Genomic DNA, 21,126 nt, shown 5'->3' on the forward strand with positions numbered 1-21,126 from the left:
CAATTAGAACCAGTTGAAAAAAAATACAAAGTTTTTAGGCAAATGAAGAAGAAAAAATAAAACCTTGGAATGGTTCTTAGGTGCTCAGTTTTGGGAAATGCTTTTTGTTCATGAATCCAACAGGGTTCAAGGAAAAGAATGTAAAAGTTTAGAGTCTACATTACCAAAGTAGCAGTAACTTAATTAAGATGTATTTTGGTACTAGATAATAGAATTTCATACATTTTCATTAAAGCATAATATAATTTTAGACATAGATACAGTCCTGACACAATAGCGAACTGAAGGGAGGAAGAAAACTATATTCACTTAGAATCCATTACATGTTAGGTATTAATTCTTATTGGAGTTTGTAACACTGGAATTATTTCTTTCATTTTATAATAATTTAAAATAAAGCCCAGTGTTAAAATTGAAATAGAAAGGGGGTTGGGCATGTACCCCACAGTAGAGGGCTCACCAAAACAAAACAAAACAAAACAAAACAAAAAGGAAAGAAAAGGAAAAAAGCAAAGGAAAATTGAAACCAAAACTTCCTGACTTAGAAGACCATATTTCTTCTACTATAACACCCTCACGTTCAAGGCTCTTTCCCCTTATACACAGACTGCCATCTTCTCTTGGGTATCCTTAGAGTTTAGTGTACAAATCTGTAATAACAGGCCTATAGAATGGATTACAAATGACACACACCTATCTCCTATGTTAAAGTTGCTTAATAATACATACATGAGGTATGGAATATGACATAATATTTTATACACATATGTAGCCTTTGTTATACACAAGGTTTCTATGCTAATCTTGTTTTCGAGAATATAAGTAATCATTAATAAGCAAATAAAAAAGACTAAAATGATAAAATATACCACTTGTGCAAATAATCTTAGGTATTTTCAAAGATGTTCACAGTGGTTTACTGCATTATTCATTACAGCAAAAATCTGGGAACCATCTAAATATCCAGTAATCAAGCAATGAATGAATCAATAATATATCCATAGCATAGAATACTATGGACTCATTAGAAATCATATTTTAGAAGAAAGCATTTTATGAAGAAACATATACATTGAAGAGCTGCAAATACAAGTGGTATGTGCAGGGTAAAAGAAGTGTTTAGATACTTGGATTTTTATGAAAATATAAAACAGTGGAAAGCCAAACTTCAGTTAATCTCAGTTCACCTTTGTTGGGATTTGGAGTTTTTCTCCTCTCTATTGCCCATATTTTCTAAGTTTTGGCAGGAAGGATATATTGTTGGCATCAAGGTGGGAAAATCAAGGGTCAAGCTGCCCTCTCATACATACATTACATACATACATACATACATACATACATACATAGATTAACAAAAAAATCAGAAACGTTTTGCCCAGTCGATAATGGCTCTCATCATGGATTGTGGGAGCTGGAATGGGCTGGGGTAGGAAGAGGAGGTAGAGAGAGTGGGAGGGTAGGAGCAAGGGCTGAAGTCAGAAAGAAAAAACACTTCGCCTAAGTATGTCAACCTCCCCAATGCCCCCAAGGTCAGGTTGCTCCCAATGAGAGAGAGGCAATAAGGAGTTTATCCAGGTAACAACCAAATATACAGCTATGAACAAAAACTGATGTCATTCTGAGAAATCACAGTTTAAGTAAAAATAAAGTTTTCATACAGGTGGTCTCATGTTTAATTAACTTCTAGATTAATTTATTTATATGTAAGTATGTATGTATGATAACTTGTCAACTGATACTTTTTTTTTTTTTTTTTTTTGCAGTGCCAGGGATTTGAACCCAGGGCCTTGTGCTTATGAGGCAAGCACTCTACCAACTGAGCCATATCCCCAGCTGATACAATGTTTGTATCAAAAATATCCAGAAAGTATATCCCTTTAGTTATGTTGAGTTATAGCTTCATAGTCAGTTGATTTAATATTTCTAAATTATTATTTAAGTGTTCATATCCAATAACATAAGAATGACCAGCATATAACTTATTAGCACATCACATTTAATTAGAATTTACAACATGCAAGGTACTAAGCTTTGCTCTCTATGTGGACTGGCTAGTTTAACAACGCTGTGTGAAAGGTTATTATTCACCCCACCATATCAATGAAGTCCTGAGGTTCAGAGAGATGAGATGACTTGACCAAAGTTACCCAATTAAAAGTGATAGAGTTACAACTTAAATCTTAGAATTCTTATGTAAGCATGGCCTGTGTACTGCTGCTCTGGTACTGGTACTCTATACCATTAAAAATATTTGAGAAAGTTGAGATAAGTGACAACTTTAGGAAGGAAGGAACTCTAAGTGGAGAAGCAGATTTTAGCTAAAGGAGACAGCCAGAGAATGAGAAACAGGATATAGGAAGAACAATAGTATTAGTAAAGTCATGAAATGTGCTGGCATCTACTCAGAAAGTACCCGGGGCTGTAAATGAGCAAGTTCCACTCCTGGGTTGCATGAGCCCCAGAGGGTGAAGCAGACTATTTCCATGCCCCACCCCTTGGAATATCTCAGTGTCCTGGAATTTTGAACATTACTATCCTTTCTCCAAGGAGGGGTAAATCCACAAAAAGAAAATTCATTCAAAAATCTAGGATGATGTTTAATGGGAGTGTATCCAATACTTGATACAATGGAAGAAGAGGTGAAAGGAAGTTAGCTGGTCACTTTGTATTTTATGACTAGTAAGTATGAATATTCCAAATTATTCCACTGAATTGCCCATTTACCCTGTTTTATATTACAGTGTCTGTCATTAAAAGTGTTGCAATGGAGACGCTAGAGTTATGACTATGGAGGTTCACTCATCATGCTGGAGGGGACGGCTAAGTGGACAAAATGCCAGCTTTCACCACTGTGCCACTCCATGACTAGAAGTTCACATGCAAGTGGCACTGACTCAGCAGCTCATTTCCTGAATGAATTTGGTTCCAGAGAATTTACTCAAATGCATAGAGGTCCTTTGGACAATATCTATAAAAAAATCTTCCTCTCCTGCCTGAATAATGAACATTCTAAGAACTTTTACAAACTTGGGATATCCCCCAGTTCACTTGAAACATGAGATATGGTTACCCAGCATCTTCTAATGCAGTCTTAGAATTTATACCCTGCTCTAGCTAGCCATCCCTTCGTTATCCTTATTATTAGCCTCATACAAAGCTGATATGGCCTTCCCCTCAGCTATTCCTTTTCATTCAGCCCTGTGGTTAACTGACTTAATAGTCTTTACTCTATCTTCGTCCTTAATCTTAGCATCAAGTTGATCATCCACTTGATGTTCTGAACTACTCTTTTATGAACAAATATTTTACTTTTATGGCTTTATTAACTATTTTACAATGACAAACTAGGAATGTTTAGTAGTTCCTGAAAATAATGCTCCACTGTATAGATCAATAAATAAGTAGGATAATGATTCCATTTTTTAAAAATTGTAATTTTAAAACATATCATCTAAGTTTATATCAACTGAAGAAGAAACCCTTCTTCTAGTTACAATTTTAAAACCAATGTAGCACTCATTAATTGGGCAGCCACTATATGTCAGATATTATTCTAAGCATTACCAACCAACCTAAAAAAAAATCCTGCTATAGTCTAGTGAAGATGGCAGACAACTATAAACTGGTATTAAGTGTTATAATGTTGATTCATTAAAGTAGTATAGAAACTGACTAATTCTATGAATAGCTTGGCAGGGTCTAAATTTTAGATCTGAGCTTCTAACTAACATAGTCCAAATATCTATTTAAGGGGAGATGTTTGAAAAGTAAATGATACATAGTTAAAAATATAAGATTAGAGCCCAGCACGGTGGTACATGCCTCTAATCCCAGTGACTAAGGAGGCAAGGGCAAGAGGATCCCAAGATCTAAGACAGTCTCAGCCATTTAGTGAGATCCTCAGCAATTTAGCAAGAACCTTCTCAAAATAAAAAATAAGAAGTGGTAAGCATCCATGGGTTCAATTCCCAGTATAAAAAAAAAATAGTACTATGAGAAACTGGAGGGATGAGATTAATATTAACATAAGCTAATATTATTCATGCCTCAGGATCTTCTTGCTATGATTTCTTCTTTTACTTTGTTCGTCTCCAAGCCCATTGCAAGATTTCATCACCACATTCTTCACCATCATCTCTCAAACATTATCAATCTTTCTGACACATCATACACTCCTCCTCCTTTTACTCTTCCTGACTTCTCCCAGATGGGACTGCTTCCATATATGCTGACATTCCAGTTATGGCAGTGGTCCAGCCCTTCCTGTTCCAGTACCTCTGCCATTAGATCACCATCTCCCTCTTTAATACCCACTGCTAATTGTATTTGTTCATTTCCCACACATAAGCATGATGTGGTCATTTTGGTAATACTTTATTCCTATTGTCTGGTTATATGAAATCTATTTTTAACATCAATTCATGTTTTTTCTGTAATTTCACTTTAATTTACTAATGCCTATATTTTTTATTCTTAAATTTTCATGGCGATTATTAATGAAGTGGAAATCTAGTGATCTTTAGTTATTTCTCATAAAGTCTCAATTTTCTATCCTAAAATTTCCCATTAACCAAACATTTTCTTCTTCAGGATTATTGCAAGGCTATATACAGGGCTACATTCCAATATTTGGCACATCTTTGTATCTAGTAAGAGGCATTACAGGCGGAAAGCAAGGCTAAGAACAGGCCTTGTTCCTAGTTTTCCCTCTAAATGTCTTCTGACCAGGATCATGCTCTGGTGTGGCCAACTCGACTACTTTCCAAACAGCTGCTCACCCTACTAGAGCCCTCTGGTGGTAAGAGAATACCTACCCACAATGGGCTGGATGAAGCACAGAACCTCAACATGGTTACACCCAGGGGCCCCTAATCCTCCTGGCTCTTTTTGTACACTTTGGCAAGCTCAATTCTTACTTTACCTCCCCTCCCTCTGCTTTCCTTTGTTTTCCTTCACTGCCTTCTTTTTTGACACCATATACCCAATGCCAATGTAGGCCCATACAAAGGAATCTGTAGGAGAAACTCAAAGATGATGACAGCGCTGGCATCATAAATTGTGATTCAAGGCTTGAGTTAGTCAAAAGAGAATATCAGTGGATCTGGCAAGAGAACTGCAATCTCACATTTAGCATTTGTCATAATAATTAAACAAAACATGAGCATGGATGCAGCTGAGAGATTATGCTCCACTAGAAAAAAATTTCCATGCAATATAATTGATAAATGGGAACAAAGAGCAACTGTGAAGTATTCTTTACAAGTTGTTAACATTAGGGTCAAATAACACTTAAAGTATAATGTAGGCTGGGCACAGTGGCTCGTGACTATAATCCCAGCAGCTCAGGAAGCTGAGGCAGAAGGATCGTGAGTTCAAAGCCAGCCTCAGCAACTTAGCGAGGCACTAAGCAACTGAGACCTTGTCTCTAAATAAAATACAAAAGGTCTGAGGATATAGCTCAGTGGTTAAGTACCCCTGAGTTCCATCTCTGGTACCAAAAAAAGAAAAAAAAAGTATAATGTAAATTTCATTCTGTCTAAAGTTAGAGACTGAAAAATATTACCATTCAAATTCTTCTCTACTTCAGCAAATTCTCAGTTTTGCGTGTGAGGTATTTCCATGAAGAAGTCTCTCCGGATTGTATCAGTTGCTACAGCAGGTTTTACTTAATGCTGTAGTCTGAAAAAGTTTATTACCTCTCTAAACATGTTTTTCTCCTGTCAATTCATTCAAAATATCTGCATTTGATATCACTTGTATCTCTCAGCTATATCTGATATATTGGTGATATCACCTATATCTCAGCTACAATGAGGTATACCAGCTTACTGATGACTTATGGGAAAGGGAACACAACTATTTTTATTTGTGAGGAACAAACTACAATTCCTTGTGTTACCTCAGATATATTCTGGGTTCCAGAGAAAGACCTATTTAAAAATAAGAAATTGAATTAAATTCAGTTGAAACTAATTTAAATTATCATTTAATCTCTTCATCAAACGAAATTCCTTCCAGAACTTTTACTCTCCCTTCATAGTTTGTAAATAATAATCAATTCAAATTAAAAGTCTATAAATTACCAATATCTCATCAGCAGCAAAGTGATAAATGCTCTCATTCAAGCCTTAGCTAAAGTAAAATGTATAACTAGAAGAGAAATTACTGAAGGAATTTTACAGGGGTAAGTTCAGGTTTAAGGGAAAAATGGGCTGTCAAGATGCTTGAAGATTAGAAACAGGAGGAAGCCTTTACCATCCCTAAGCCTGAAAGGGCAGGGGGAAGAAACTGATTTATGGCCGCCCACTGAGAACCAGAACCCATCCCAGAGGTTCCCCAGCAGAAGGTTTGGGCATGGGGGGAAGGTTAGAAAGCAGGCAGAAATAGAAAAGAGAAAAAATATCCTGACCTGATCTTCTTCTCCTCCCTCAAATCTCCTAAAGGTACCAAGCCTTGCCAGAAGCTGTAAGGCCCCCAACAAGGAAACCCCAACTCTGTCCCATGGATCAACGGCAACCCCAATCAACCGCAGGAGGCGTCACTTGATGCAAACCGCAAGAGGTGTTTATTCCAGCGCGCTGGGACCCAACTCGAGGAGTCGAGTCCCTAGCAGAAAATCTTGTAGGTTTATAAAGGCAGAAACCACACATTGGGAGGGGTCACACATGAATGGGGGAAAAGGGGGAAAAAAAAGGAAAAACGGGGAACAAAGCTGCCAGGAAATTTCAAAGGGGGTCTGGGTTTGCTGACAACATGTTTCACAATGTTTTACAACAGGTGTAGATTCTGGTCAATAGTTTCTGGTAATCCTACTGTTTGAGCACTATCTGGCTATCAGGCTCAATTTACTCTTTTACTCTCTGTTTGGGGCTGTTTCTGGAACAGCTTTAAGGGCTTTGTTCCCATTACTGGGAGGGAAACCTTAGGGAGTTGAGATAAAACAGACAGCTTAAAAAAATGTCCATTCTTTCAAAGCCAGTAGCTGAGAAACACATTACTCCTCATTAGTCAGTCTCCCTGGGCCAAAGCAGGGAAGGGGAGAAATTGGACCAGAAAAGAAAATGGAGGAAGGCCAGGACAAAGGCTCTATTCAAAAGGTTGTCTCCTGAGAAAGATCTTCACTAATTAATCTATCTAAAATGGCACCCCATGCATACTCTACACTCCACCCAAATTTGTTATAGTACTTATTGCTACCTGATATTATATTGTATTGTTTGTTTATTTGCTATTGTTTGTTTATTTGCTCTCTCACTAACATATAAGCTCTACAAGGGCTGGGATTTTGTCATTTGTATTCATTTCTGCATCTCTACAATTTATGAAAACTACTACACAGCAAGTGTTCATTATTTATTGAATGAATGAATAAATTTAACACTCCCTTTGCTATTCAAAAGTATTTATGTTTAATAAAATTAGAAAAATACAATATCTCTAAAGATCTATAGCTGACTTAGTCATACATAAGACCTCTATAATGTAGTCCTTTCTAAACTCCAAAATATCTTTCTTGTTAATTTACTCTGTAGAACAACAAAAAATTTAAACATTTTTGTGATTAACAAATATGTATACACACATTATATTTCATAAATTTTATAGACAAATATAAAATACCAGAATCCCACAAGTGGAGAAAACATTAAAATTCCTAGCCCAACCCCACACTCAATACATGAACATTCTTGACAATGGTCCTCAAAGGACCATATCTTCCCCAGAAAACATACCTTCAAAATAATTACAGCTGTTTACATGTGATTTTAGTGATGATATTTGAACTATTAAATTTTAATGATGTTTAAAAAGAGTACAAAATATGCTTTATATTCAAAATGGGACAAGAGTATATAAAAAATTGGTAAATAATTCTCTATTATATCATATTTACATTTTTTATCTACCTGATCACTGAAGTGAGAGGAAACTCACTATCTCAAGAATTGGTAACTTGAAGCAGCTCTTATTATAATTAAGGTTTGGGTTCGAGTCTTTTCATCCTTATATTTAAAATAATAACAACAGAAATTCTATATCTAAGTCATAGGATTTTCTTTCTTGCAGACCAAACATCCACAGTTCATCCTACCACGCTAAGCTTCCTAGGTCATCTTTTATGAAAATGTCATCCCAGATGCTCTCTTTTGAACATGGTCTAGTCCATCAACTTTCCCCTTAGAGTTTTAGATGCCAAAATAGTTCTTTAGCCTGTTATGTGGCCAGTGCAGAATGGTGGTTGTCTATCTCTTCCTTGTACCTGGGCCTTCTATTTTCATTGACACAACTTGAAAGTATAGTTTTCTTTCATTTTTCCCCACAGCCACAATACATTACTGATCTTCATTGATTTTTTTCTATAAATGTTGTTCGATCACATTTGTCAAAGCAATTGACAAAGTGCACATTTGCTCTTGTGCTAAATCTGCCATTCTAAAGGTGTTTATGTTTCCCACAATGAAGTAACAAATGCTTACCTGGGCAAGATGGATCAATATGAGAATTGTAAAGAGACAGAATCCAGTTGATGGAAGTTAAGTCATTCACATATTTATGTACATTTCCCAAGAAACTGTTCTTTCAAATGTGCCACAATTAGGGCAGGAATTACTTTCCGATGACATTCTACCAAATCAGTCACTAGAGACTTACCCGCAGCTACTATGATAATATCCGCCAGCTGTGTATGGATCTTCAGTTGTTCTCTGGGAGTGTATCTGTGAGCTATGGTGACAGTTGCATCACCTGCAATGCAGAAGAGTTTCCATTAGTGATTATTGTGCCTTTCCAAATTTTATGAAAGCTCTAAACCTAGAGAAATTTTAGATACCAAATAAGAATAGAAAAAAGTGCTTTGACATGTCTAAATCACTTGAGAGAAGAAGGTAGATAGGATATTTGGATGAACCAAAATATTGTACCTTTCAAATGGACGCATGGAAAATCAAATGAGGCTAAATGAAGATAAGATCTGATTGTCATAGGAAAGCTATAAATCCTAAAAATCCAGGATTCAAAAATACCATGTTTACTATTTAATGCATTGGCACTGGGAATATTCATTTGCTTATTAATGATACATAAATAAATTCAGAAAACAATAAGATAAGAATTCTACGATTGGGACAACATTATGGAAGTAAAGTGAGAAATGAATTCTGCCATGAGGATGTGTCAAGGGAGTGTTCTTGGAGGAGGCAAAATATTTTAGATATTTTAAATGTGAGCAAGTGTATAGCAATCTGGAAAGGAAGAAAAAGACATTTCAAGCTAAATTTAAAAAGCAGGAAGAAAACAAAATAACTTTGAAATGGTGAAGAGGTCTAGAATATAACAAGAAGTTTCTGTACGAAAACTTTAAAGGAGTTATGGGTGAGTAAGAGAGGTAAGCAGCCTGAGGCATTCCAATGTCTAAAGTTTGAACCAGCAAGAGGAGTGAGGGAAAGGTGGTGATGTGGAGAAGACAAGAGAGGGACATCCAGTGAGAGTGTGGCTGTGTGAGACACTGTCTCAATTTTCTTTTCCTGCAAGTTGTGCAAATGCTACACAGTTAACAACAAAAGTGCACAATCTCCATATTTAGAAGAACTAGAAAACATATTTTCCACAGATTGCAAAAACACGTAAGAATAATCAAAAGCAGTAGTTAGTAGACACCACACAGGGACAAAAGTAGCAAAAAACACAGAATTCTGAGTAACAATAGATCTACAAAAATGACTGTCAAAACACTTGCTAGATGTGAAGTGTTTACATTCAAATGAAAAAAAAAAGTCTATCTTTTTTATTTATAGCAGAGAGAATAGAATTAAAGGCAGAAGAGTCCTCTCGGATCTCGTACAGTTCAAAGAGTGTGGTACCACAAGAATGGCACAGAGGAGCCATTCCAACAGGGACCATTGTGAAAGCAGAGGAGTCACAGCTGCCAAGCACCTCCTCCCCAACCCATGGTGGACATATTCTGCAAATAGCAGGTCCATGAAAATCTTAACTCATTCAATGATGAGTAATGAAAAAGCACCAATAGAAAGCCCTACATAAAGGCAAGCCCAGAATAAATTTGGAAAGTGAGGAAACTATTCTGATTCAAATGGTGACTAGTATAGTCATTTAGCAGATAATTATATGCACTTGTCCAAATGCATGCCAGAAGAAGTGAATTTTACTATATGCAAATTTAAAAAAAAATAAAATGATATATTTGAAAAGCAGCAGAATCAAGATAAAACAAAAGCAAGAAAATTTGTAAAGAATTTACCAATATATCAATAAACTAAAAAAAAATTGCGGTCATGGAAAACTTGAACATTATAAGCAAACATTATGCCAAAATATTTAAAAACTAAAACTCAAGATTATAAAAAGTGAGGAAAAAGAGACTGGAATCAATCCAAATTGACCTGTGATTGTCAACACCAACATAGTAAAGATCCTGGATTGTAAAGATTTTAAAAGAAGGTGGGGGGAGGTGAAGAAGGTAGAGCAGGAGGAGAAGAAGAAGAATACTCTGAGTAATCAGGCAAAATTTCCAATTTCAACATTCAATTTCAAAAATTATAAATCAATATTCACAGGAAATTCACATAAAAATATTGGAAGTCAAGAATTTTAAATAAGTCAAATCTGCCTCTCATTAAAAAATCACAAATGATTTTGAAAATGAAAGAAGTCAGGGAATATTGCTCACAAAAATTTTCCTCATGAACATGCTAAAATATGTACTTCAAATTAATTAAAATGTGTTTGAGGAAACTGGCCAAAGGACTATCATAAAGTTCTAAATATATTTAATTATATAATTAAGGTTTAAAACTATGTGAGAACTAAAGTGACAAACTACTTCGATTTGAATGTTTATCTCCTCCCTAGCTCATGTTGAAATTTAATTGCCATTGTGGCAATATTAAGAGGCGGGAACTTCAAGAGGTGTGTAGGTTGTAAGGGCTCTGCCCGCACGGATGGTTTAATGTTCTTATGGTGGGAGTGGGTTCATTACAAAAGGCTGAGTTCAGCCCCTTTTGTCTCACGTGTACCCTATCTTGCCCTTCTGCCTTTCACAATGGCAAGATAATGCAAGAAGGCCCTCACCAGATGCCAGTACCTTCATTCTGGACTTCTCAGTCTCCTGAACTGTGAGAGAATAAAGTTCTCTTCTTTATAAATTAGTCATTCTGTGGTATTCTATTATGCCTGCACAAGGTAGACTAAGACACAGGTGAATGTAAATGATATTTCCATTGAATATGTAAGAATAATGCAATTAAAAGAACTGGAAGGGAAAAGATGAGAAACTTTACTTATTGTCTAATATGTTATAATGAGAATCAACAAATATCATTCAAAAAGCTAACCAATAATAGGAGTATAAGAATGTTTAAAAGTATAAACACTTTGAAAGATAATTTTATTTGCAAATATCAGTTAACAAACAAAAAGAACTGGAGTCAGAGAAGGAAATACAAACATTTTATCACTTATATGAGTATCAATAGATACCACATAAAGAAACAGAATTAAGAGCACTATATGTTATAATTATTGAGATAAACAAAACCTTCCTAAATACTAGGGGAAAAAAGACAGAAAAGAAAATAATGCAAAAAATAAAAATCACAAACAAAATAATATGACGATAATGACCACATATATTTATCATAACAATAAATATAAATTGTTCTAACTCATCTATTTAAAAGAACAATATCTGCAAATTGACTCACAAAGCAAAATCATATTGTATACTATACTAATCATATATATATATATAAATAAAACATATTTAAAGTTACTCAGAATTCGGAAATGTTGAAAACAAAATATGGTCAAGTATACCAGGAAAAATGACATGCACAAAAAGAATGACGCTCTTTCACGCAAGAAGAAATTCAGCATTAAGTAGGACAAAGAGGTACACACTAAAAAGTATATGGGAGATTTAAATGGAAACACAGCACTGATAAATATGTAATTAACAAGCAAAAGATAAGTAGAATTCATAAGTCAAAATTACAGATGATAAAAATATATTTTATTTGCTGTATTTAATTCAGTCTTTTCAATTCATGACAGATAAGAATGTAGAAAATGTAAATAACATAATTAATAATATCTATATGATTATATTAAACTCTGAAAATAGATAATACAGTTTTATGTGTCCCCCTAAAACAATATGTTTTTTAAAATGGTCTGACTTTGGGTACAAAGGAAATTTTGTTTAGTATCAAAAACTAGATAATCATATAAGCTATAAATAATTTATTTAATCATAACTCATTAAAGTTATAACTACTGACAAAATCAGGAATAAAAAGGTCCTACTGGAAGTTAAAACAATCCTATTTCAAACAATTCTTGGGTCAAAATGGAAACACAAAATAATGTTGTAAAATGTTTCTAGGAAGAAACATTTATAATGACAGCACTTTATATTAGATCCTATATAATAATTATAAAGCAATTCTTAGAGGAAAATTCATAGACCTAAGTTATTATATCAATGACATAAATCAGAAAATAAATGAATCAATCATTTAGCTTAAGTTATATAAATAAAAATAAATTCTTAAGATTAATAAACATAAAAGTTAAAATGTATTGATAAAGTTAAAAATGAAAATATTATTAAAACATTAAAGAGAATTCAACACTTTTCCAAGGAAAAAATGAATATGCAGGCGTATATAGATTTCACATGTAACAACATGTTAAGAAGATATATTAAAAGAAACCCATTCTCATAGCTGTATAAAAGATAAAATATGGCCAGGCACAGTGGGGCACACCTGTAATCCCAGTGGCTCAGGAGGCTGAAGTAGGAGAATCCAGAGTTCAAAGCCAGCCTCAGCAATGGTGAGGAGCTAAGCAACTCAGTGAGACCCTGTCTCTAAATAAAATACAAAATAAGGGTGGGGATGTGGCTCAGTGATCAGTGCCCCCTGAGTTCAATTCCTGGTACCCCCACCCCAAAAAAGAAAAAATATAAATAAGCATAACAAGAAAGGTTAAAAGTCTATGTGGTACAAGAAATTCTCTAGAATGCCACCAAAGGACAAATAAGACTAAGGAACTAGAAAGATAAACCATATTTTTAGAAAAATTCAACATCATACTGATGACAACTCTTCCTATGTTTATTACAAATATAATAATACAACCCTAATAAAATATTTTTACTTTTTTAGGAAGCATATAACTTGATACTAAAGTTAATATGGAAAAAATAAAAGCTAATAATCAGGAAAGCTGTGAAAAGGGGAACAATGAGATATACATGATGACAGTCATTCTCATTTTAGTTAACAGAGCCACCTTCTGCCCAGTTACTTGGAGTAAAAACCTGAGTCTCCTTTGGTTTTACTCTTTCATTGACTTTAAAAATCAGCAAATGTAAAGTGTATATTTACATTCAGACCCAAACATCAAAATTATGAGGCCTCTTTCCATTTCTGTCTTAGTCCAGGTGTCCCCTATTCAGGAGGGTCCCCTTCATTCCCTTACACCTCAGAAACCCACTAGAGTATTCTCTAGTTCTAAATGAGGGCCTCCTGAATATTCTCTCTCTCTCTCTCTCTCTCTCTCTCTCTCTCTCTCTCTCTCTCTCTCTCTCTCTCGCTCGCTCAAATACACACACAATCAATCATTCAAAACAAAACCAGAATCTCCTGTTCTATCAGTACTGAAGATTTTAGCAGAAATTGAGAGTTACACTATTATCCATAATTAACAATCTGCAAAGTTTCAGGCAAAAGGAAAATTAATTTCAGTTTTCATGGAAAGATCTTTTAAGTAACCCTGCTCCATCTTCAATCATTAGTTTAACTTGAGTGAGTTGGGCTGGCACTGTCCATGGAAAATATCAAAGTCACTTTTAGATTTGATTGATTAGAGTTCATGACTACAGTGATAATCAAACCATTGAAAGGGAAAAGCTTTCAGGCTGCTATTTGGTAGATCTGATAATGTCAGCACAAGAGAAGTGACCCAAAGAAGTTAAAAGCAATGTGTTCCAATAATGCTTCAGACTCTTCTTGTCTTATCCTGGCAGTGAGCACCTTGGTACCTATTCCTGATGCTGGAACCTACCTTTCCTGGTAACTATATTCTTATTTAACCTGTTTTACTTGACATTGTATGAATACTTGTCATTCCTATTTCCCATTCTGTTCCCCCATTGACTTTCTTCAACTAATCCTCTGACTTGCTACATCTGATCCTTTCTTTCTCCTCAGGTTTTCCCAAAGGTAACCAGTACTAACAAGTTGCAGCAGCTACTCCGTAGAATGATGCATATCTCTGACCCTTAGAGGACTTTTTCCAACTCTTAGTTGTATCCTTGTATTGTATATATGATAATGCAAGAGCCTAATATTCTAACTATCACATAGACCCAGATTAAAAAAAAATTATAAAGCAAAGTTTTAAGTAACTATTTTGTGCCCCATGCTTTACATCATGTTTCTAAAACAGTAAGAATAAAACAGAAAGCCTCTCTTGTAATTTTAGTTTTGCAAGAACTCACTAATTAACTCGTAGGAAAGATATGTTTCTTAGTGCATAAAATCCACAATCAAAAATTGCCTACTGGGAGCCATCTGAGCAGTTTTCTAGGCTATCACTCCTCTATATGTGAAGACTGGTTGATGATTAACATAGAATACCAATTAGAGGAAAATGTTTGCATTAAAAAACAAAGCTAGAGCAAATAATATGATCTGCTTCATTTTTAAGTACCATTTTTTTTGTTAAAGTTAATAAATTAGAGGGGTTTTAAAGACATTTCCAGGTCATTGTCTTAATTCAATAATCAAGAAATAATTCCAAAATTGCCAGGCGCGGTGGCGCACATCCGAAATCCCAGCCACTCAAGAAACTAAGGCAGGAAGATTGTGAGTTCAAAGCCAGCCTCAGCAACTCAGTGAGGCACTAAGCAACTCAGGGAGATCCTGTCTCTAAATAAAATACAAAAGGGCTGGGGATGTGATTCAGAGGCTCAGTAGTTGAGTGCCCCTGAGTTCAATCCTTGGTACCAAAAGAAAAAAAAAAAGAAAAACAACAAAAACAAAAATAAATAATCCCAGAATCATGTGAAATGATGAGGATACATAATTCTCTACTATCATGAGCAAAACATGGAAATTGGAATTATAATATAATGTACTAAGTTCCATGTTAAATGGAAATATAAGCCATAACGTTGGCACAAAGCATCCATTATCTATTACATCTGAGAAAGACATCATGGCAAAGAATTTGCATTATATTTATGTTATGTTGTTATCAGTGTTATGGGAAGCCATGGATGCTTGAGGCCTACAATGTGGAAAATTGACTGTGTGGAATGGGACAAGGGTGGATGCAGGGAAACCAGTCCATAAATATTGTAATGTTCCAAGTGAGAGAGTGCAGTTGTCTGGCCTAGGATCTTAATTGGAGAGGTGGTGATATCACAGCTATATTATACTCCACTTACTAATAGATCAGACAAAGTGTGAGAGAAAGGGAGAAATCAAGGATGAACTCAGAAATTGGGTGATTTGATAGTGCCAGTTACTAAGATAGTATGTTAGTCAGCTTTCCAGTACTACCAAAAATACCTGAGATAATCAACTTATAAAGAGAAAAGGGTTATTTTGGTTCACAGTTTTAGATATTTTAGTCTGTGATCTGTTGGCCCCACTAATTTGGGCCAGTGACATATGTCATGGCAGGAGTGAGTAGCGGAATGAAACCTCTAGAAAGAAGAGACCGGGGTCCTGCCATCCCCTTCAAGGACATGCACCCAATGACCTAAAGATCTTCCACCTCCTACAGGCTCCACCACCTCCAAACAGTGCCTTCTGGGAAGCAAGTCTTTACCACGTGCATGGATCTTTGGAAGATGCTTAAGATACAAACTATAGTATATGGGGAAGACTATGGGGAGCAAAAGGAATGAAATTTTTATATGGTTAGTTTGCAATGCTTATTAGCCATGTTAGTAGGGTTTTCAGGTAGACAGTTATATGGTTCTAGAGTTTAGGAGGGATATAGATGGTATTTAGAGCTAAGGGGCTGCAAAGGTTCACCTCGGGAATAGCTAAAAAGGAAGAAGTTAAGTCCTGGGATCATTCCAACATGTTGAGCAATCATTTTCAATCCTGATCATGTTAGATTCTTCTATGGCATTTTCTAAAAAAATAATGATGTTCAGGTTCAACTCTTAAATCAGGTTCTGATTTAATTTTGTTGTGTGTTGAGCATAGGAAGCTACATTTCCTAAGGCCCCCTGATTATTCCAGGGGTAGGTAAGGCTGAGAACAACTGCTTGAGAACTTGAAAAAAGGCAAATGACTCAGAAAAAAAGAATTAGGAGAAATGTCTAGTGAAACAAGAATAATACATGTGAGTGGTAGCTTAATTTGTGCTTACATGATTTTAAAAAATCCTATAAGTATCCATTTTGTTAAATGAAAAGTATTTTATGAATCTTACTCAATTCATTATATAATTTTCTGTTTATAAGGACACATGGAAGAAATTACTTTTGTCTTAATATCAGAAAAATGCTTTCATTTTCCTTAGCATATGTTCATTTTTAATCCAAAAGATATTTACTTGGGTAACTAGTCATTTTTTTCCTGCTAATAAGCTCTCAAGATAAAATTAGTGACCCAACCATGACATGTGTAACTTAGACTTAATTCCTTCATCTCCGATATGTAAAAAGCAGTGTGTTTGACAGTGGCAATATATATATGGGGTTTTAATAATAGGTTTATATTTTTAGTATAAGTCTTATCTTTGGCTGTATAGTAGCTCCAGTCCTCTCTTCCCCCTTTTCTTCACTATTTCTCACTTGCATTTGTTTTATATATTGCCATGTGACCATGAGGTTGGAATTTTTAGTTGTAAGTATAGTCTTAGATAACATACAATTTAAAAATCCCTTTACAATAATAACATAGGTAGATCCCAAAACAGAGTATAATTTTCATATGCAATTGTAATTAGAAATCATTCATTCCGTCCAACAACTAAGCTTTTTATGTAAAGTTCTCCTCTCTTTTGAAGTAGTCTGTACAATTACAATTAGTGAATCACTGTTTAATGACTGTCTTTCCTACCAGATTTTAATCTCAAGAGGACAGAGCCCTGTCTGATTTATTTCACCACTGTTCTCCCCAAACTTAGCAACAAAGAAATCAGCCCCTGTATAAGAAAAAGCATTGCGAGTCAACAGCTTGAGGGGGACAAAAAGCCTAAAAAAATAGATCCTCAATGTTTTACTGGAAAAACACTGAGACCTCTTTCAAGAATGTCATTGGCACCAGCTTCCCTTCCTCTGCCATGTGTGCTGAGATCTCCTTTCCCCTTCCTGAAGGTCATGAGGCAACTTTCTCCCTTGTTGAATATAAGGTGACTCTTAAATCAAGGGGTATTTTAAGTTAAACTTTTATACAAATGCCTGTTAATTTAAAATATGAATAACTTGTGGGTGGTGGGCACATAGCTACTGACCACCTTCCGTTCCTTCTTGCACATACAGATTTTGTTTTCAATAAACAAAGTGACATATTTTAAATCCCTAACCTGTGGTCTTATTTTCTTTAGTGCTGGCATGGTATTTGGCACATAGAAGGCATAGTACAGAATTTTACTGACTGACTGACTCAATCCATTATTACACATGCAGCCCCATGCTTAATTCCAGCAATACAAAAAGCCTATGAAAACATTTGTCAATGAGAAGTTTACATTTACTATTTGTGTATAAGAAGTGAACAGGTAGGATAATCAATATGCTATTGTGATTGCAGCATACCCAAAGTACAAAAGTTAGAATGTCATCTAATAAGGGTGAGAGGTAGGAAGAAAGGAGGTAAGTGATGGAAAATGGGATTCCATGCAAAGGGAACAGGATATGTAACTGCAAATAGGTATGAAAGAGATGGTGTGTTTGAGAAACTGTGTAGTTTTATGAAGCTTCCATATACGATGGGGAGAGAGTGACAGGAGAAAAGTAGATAAAAGTGGAATACATATCATTAGTGGTGCCTTAAACATTAAGGCTTATAGACATTAGAGAAGGGATGCTTTGGGCTGGTAATAAAATAAATATCTAGTACTCTGAGGGAATAGAAAGAGAAAATGAAAGGGAAAGAGAATGTTTTGGATTTTGCTTTATATTTTAAATAAGATTTAATATTTTCAATAGTGTAATAGTCACAGTTGTCTGATGAGAATACCTATTTTCCAAGTATAGTGCTTTCCAGATACTAGGTAGCTGAATTTTGGAAATATTGAAAATAAAAACATGCTCCTATTATTCAATTTAGATAATGAGATGAGAACAAGCATTTGTGTTTTTCTACTAGATCAACTACTCATACTCAAAGTTGTAATTTAGTAGTCTAATCAACATAGAAGCATCACAAAATAAAATATTCCCAATATCTTGTTTTGAGTAATTTAAACCTTGGGATGGGAGTAGCAGAAACTAAAATGCCTGCCATCACCCCTGCCCCAGTTTGCAAATGGTTCCTTCCATACATGCTGCAAACATCCCACTTCACTCTACTGCCAATAAGACTAAGAGCCTCAGTTCTGGTGGTGTGACCACTTTGCATGACTCCTGCATTCCTAGGCGTTCCTATTTGGCTCTTCTCTTTGAAACCTAACAGTGTTTGGCCCAGCCTGCCACTGGGCAGAGCTTAATCACACATACCACTTGCATCACGTTGCAGTGCCTCAAGCATTCACCATCGAGTTACTACCTCTGTAGGTGGGGGATAATGCTTCTAGGCTGGCAAAAATATTCATTTTCACAACTGGAGTCAATTCTCACAAAGGAAAAGCATTCAGTTGGCAAAAACTCATGTGGTTTTCCATTTAGATAGTGTAACTCTTGAAGAAAAAAGCTTACAATACAGAAATCACGATAGAAGGTAGGCCCGACTGTAAAAATGGTTGCCAAGGCAAAGACAGTACTTGGAGAAAACATGCCTGCCAAGCATGAGTCCTGAAGAAGCAGCTTCGGAAGACATAGGATCAAGTCTTTTTCACTGCTGTATCCCATGGCAACTCACAGAGATTAGGTACTGGATAAATATCAGCTGAATGAAATCAAGAACCTCTTCAGCAGGTATGGTGGCATACACTGTAATTCCAGCTACTCAGGAGGCTGAGGCAAGAGAGTCACAAGTTCAAGTCCAACCTCAGCAATTTAGCAAGACCCTGTCTCAAGATCAAACAAAAAGGCCTGAGGATGTAACTCAGTGGTAGAATGCTTGTCTAGCATGTATGAGGCCCTAGATTCATTTCCCTAGTACTGGAAACAGAATGCACATTACCAGGCTCATAGGACTCAGCAAAATAAGAGGTTGTGCTTTGTTTGCTGGTCTTGCAAATAGTCTTTAAAGTGTTCCTGCACTGATGCCACAATCTTTTAGTTAAAGGAGGAGTATGTGATCCACACTGTGACCATTCAGAGGGACTTATTTGGATGAGGTAGCATGCATAAGAATAAAAATATGTAGAGAGGAATTCAAAATAAAATCTGAATTCCTCTGGTGACAATTAATAATTCCTTGGTCACTAGGTTACTGTGTTATCTTGAAAGAAGAAAAACTGTTTTAAAGAAATTTCATTTTCAAAGGTGAACTGGGTAGGTTACTTACTACAAAGAAATCTCAAGAACACAGTGATCTACTGATGGTCACGATACGATTCAAGTATTCTAATAATTAGTGGAGCTCAGAAGAGACTTTCCACTGTTGATCACTTTGTTCTACAGACACAATGTTAAGCATTTCAGCTCATGCTGTGTATTTCTTTGCCAGAAGAGATTCAAAACCGTAATCACTCATTTTTGTATGAAAGTCAAAGATAATTGCACTAAAAGAAAAATGGCCACAACATAATTTAGCTTGATTAATACATGTCTCCCTCTGGCTAGCTTTTTTTTTTTTTTAAGGTTTGATATTAAATATATGGACCCTCAGCTGTTTTGTGAGGGAAAACTTATTTTAATTCTGCTGGGGCTTGAAACATTTGAAATGAAGATGTGCTAAAATCTTGAAGTAAAAGGGTAGAACAAACTGACACTCAACCCTTCAAGGAAGCAAGGGAAGCAAGGACAAAGATTCCCTCCTGCTGACAACAGGCCATTTACAGAAAGATCTGTGGAAGAGTTGGCATTTGAACCATTATGCAGTTTAAGGCAGGAGGTAAGAGACGGTTTTTCTCCTAGAGCTGTCATGGTGGGGGTGATGGGGCATGAGGGGGACGTGATATAAAAGTAGGGGTAAATTTAAACTGTAGATATTCAGTGGCACAAAACAGAATGTTTGTTTAGAGATGTCCGTGGTTAACTAAACTGCTCTACCCTTTTACTTCAAGATTTTAGCACATCTTCATTTCAAATGTTTCAAGCCCCAGGAGAATTAAAATTAGTTTTTCCTCACAAAACAACTGAGGTCCATGTGTTTAATATCAAAACCTAAGAAAATAAAAATAGAAAAATTTTAAAACCTAGCCAGGGGTAGATACATAATAATCAAGCCAAATTATGTTGTGGCCATTTTTCTTTTAGTGCAATTATCTTTGGCTTTCATACAAAAGTGAGTGATTAGGGTTTTGAATCTCTTCTGGCGAAGAAATACACAGCATGAGCTGAATGCTTAACATTTCGAGTGTCAGTAGAACAAGTTCTAAAGATATGAATTTGCCAAGTTAATCCTCCTTCATTATCTCCATTAGTTAACAATGCATATGGAGTCACTGCTCATAATTACTGCTCTACCAGACACAGACACTGAAATATTAACTTTCCCACAGACTCAAAATCTTCAGTAAGCAGCTCTTGACAATTCATCACATTAATAATATGTGTCACCACACTCCTATTAAATATTCATGAGATTAAATACTATCTGATTTGCAAACCTTTTAGTACAATTTTTTGTAAAATTTGTTACATTTTAGATGCTATAACTGAAGGATATGGAAAACAACAACCGCCAGGGAAAAGGGGGAACAACTATCCCCAGGGAGAAAGGACAGTGGGTCCCAGGGAGCTGAAGGAAAACAATGGGCTTTACATTTTCACAATTTCACATTCTACAACTACTTTCCTGACTGTCCAAC

At 35.5% G+C, this 21,126-nt stretch overlaps 1 protein-coding gene across 2 annotated transcripts in view; it reads right to left on the minus strand.

Moving 5' to 3' along the window:
- Nucleotides 1-21,126, minus strand: part of MTHFD2L (methylenetetrahydrofolate dehydrogenase (NADP+ dependent) 2 like) — a 152,171-nt gene that overhangs the window by 77,237 nt on the left and 53,808 nt on the right. For both annotated transcript variants that reach the window (XM_079152759.1, XM_079152760.1), the window contains one exon: nt 8,653-8,745. In XM_079152759.1, the coding sequence (XP_079008885.1) occupies nt 8,653-8,745 (93 nt within the window). The remainder of the gene's footprint in view (nt 1-8,652; nt 8,746-21,126) is intronic.

Source organism: Sciurus vulgaris (assembly GCF_902686455.1).
Source record: "Sciurus vulgaris genome assembly, chromosome: 9".
Classification (NCBI taxonomy): Eukaryota; Metazoa; Chordata; class Mammalia; order Rodentia; family Sciuridae; genus Sciurus; species Sciurus vulgaris.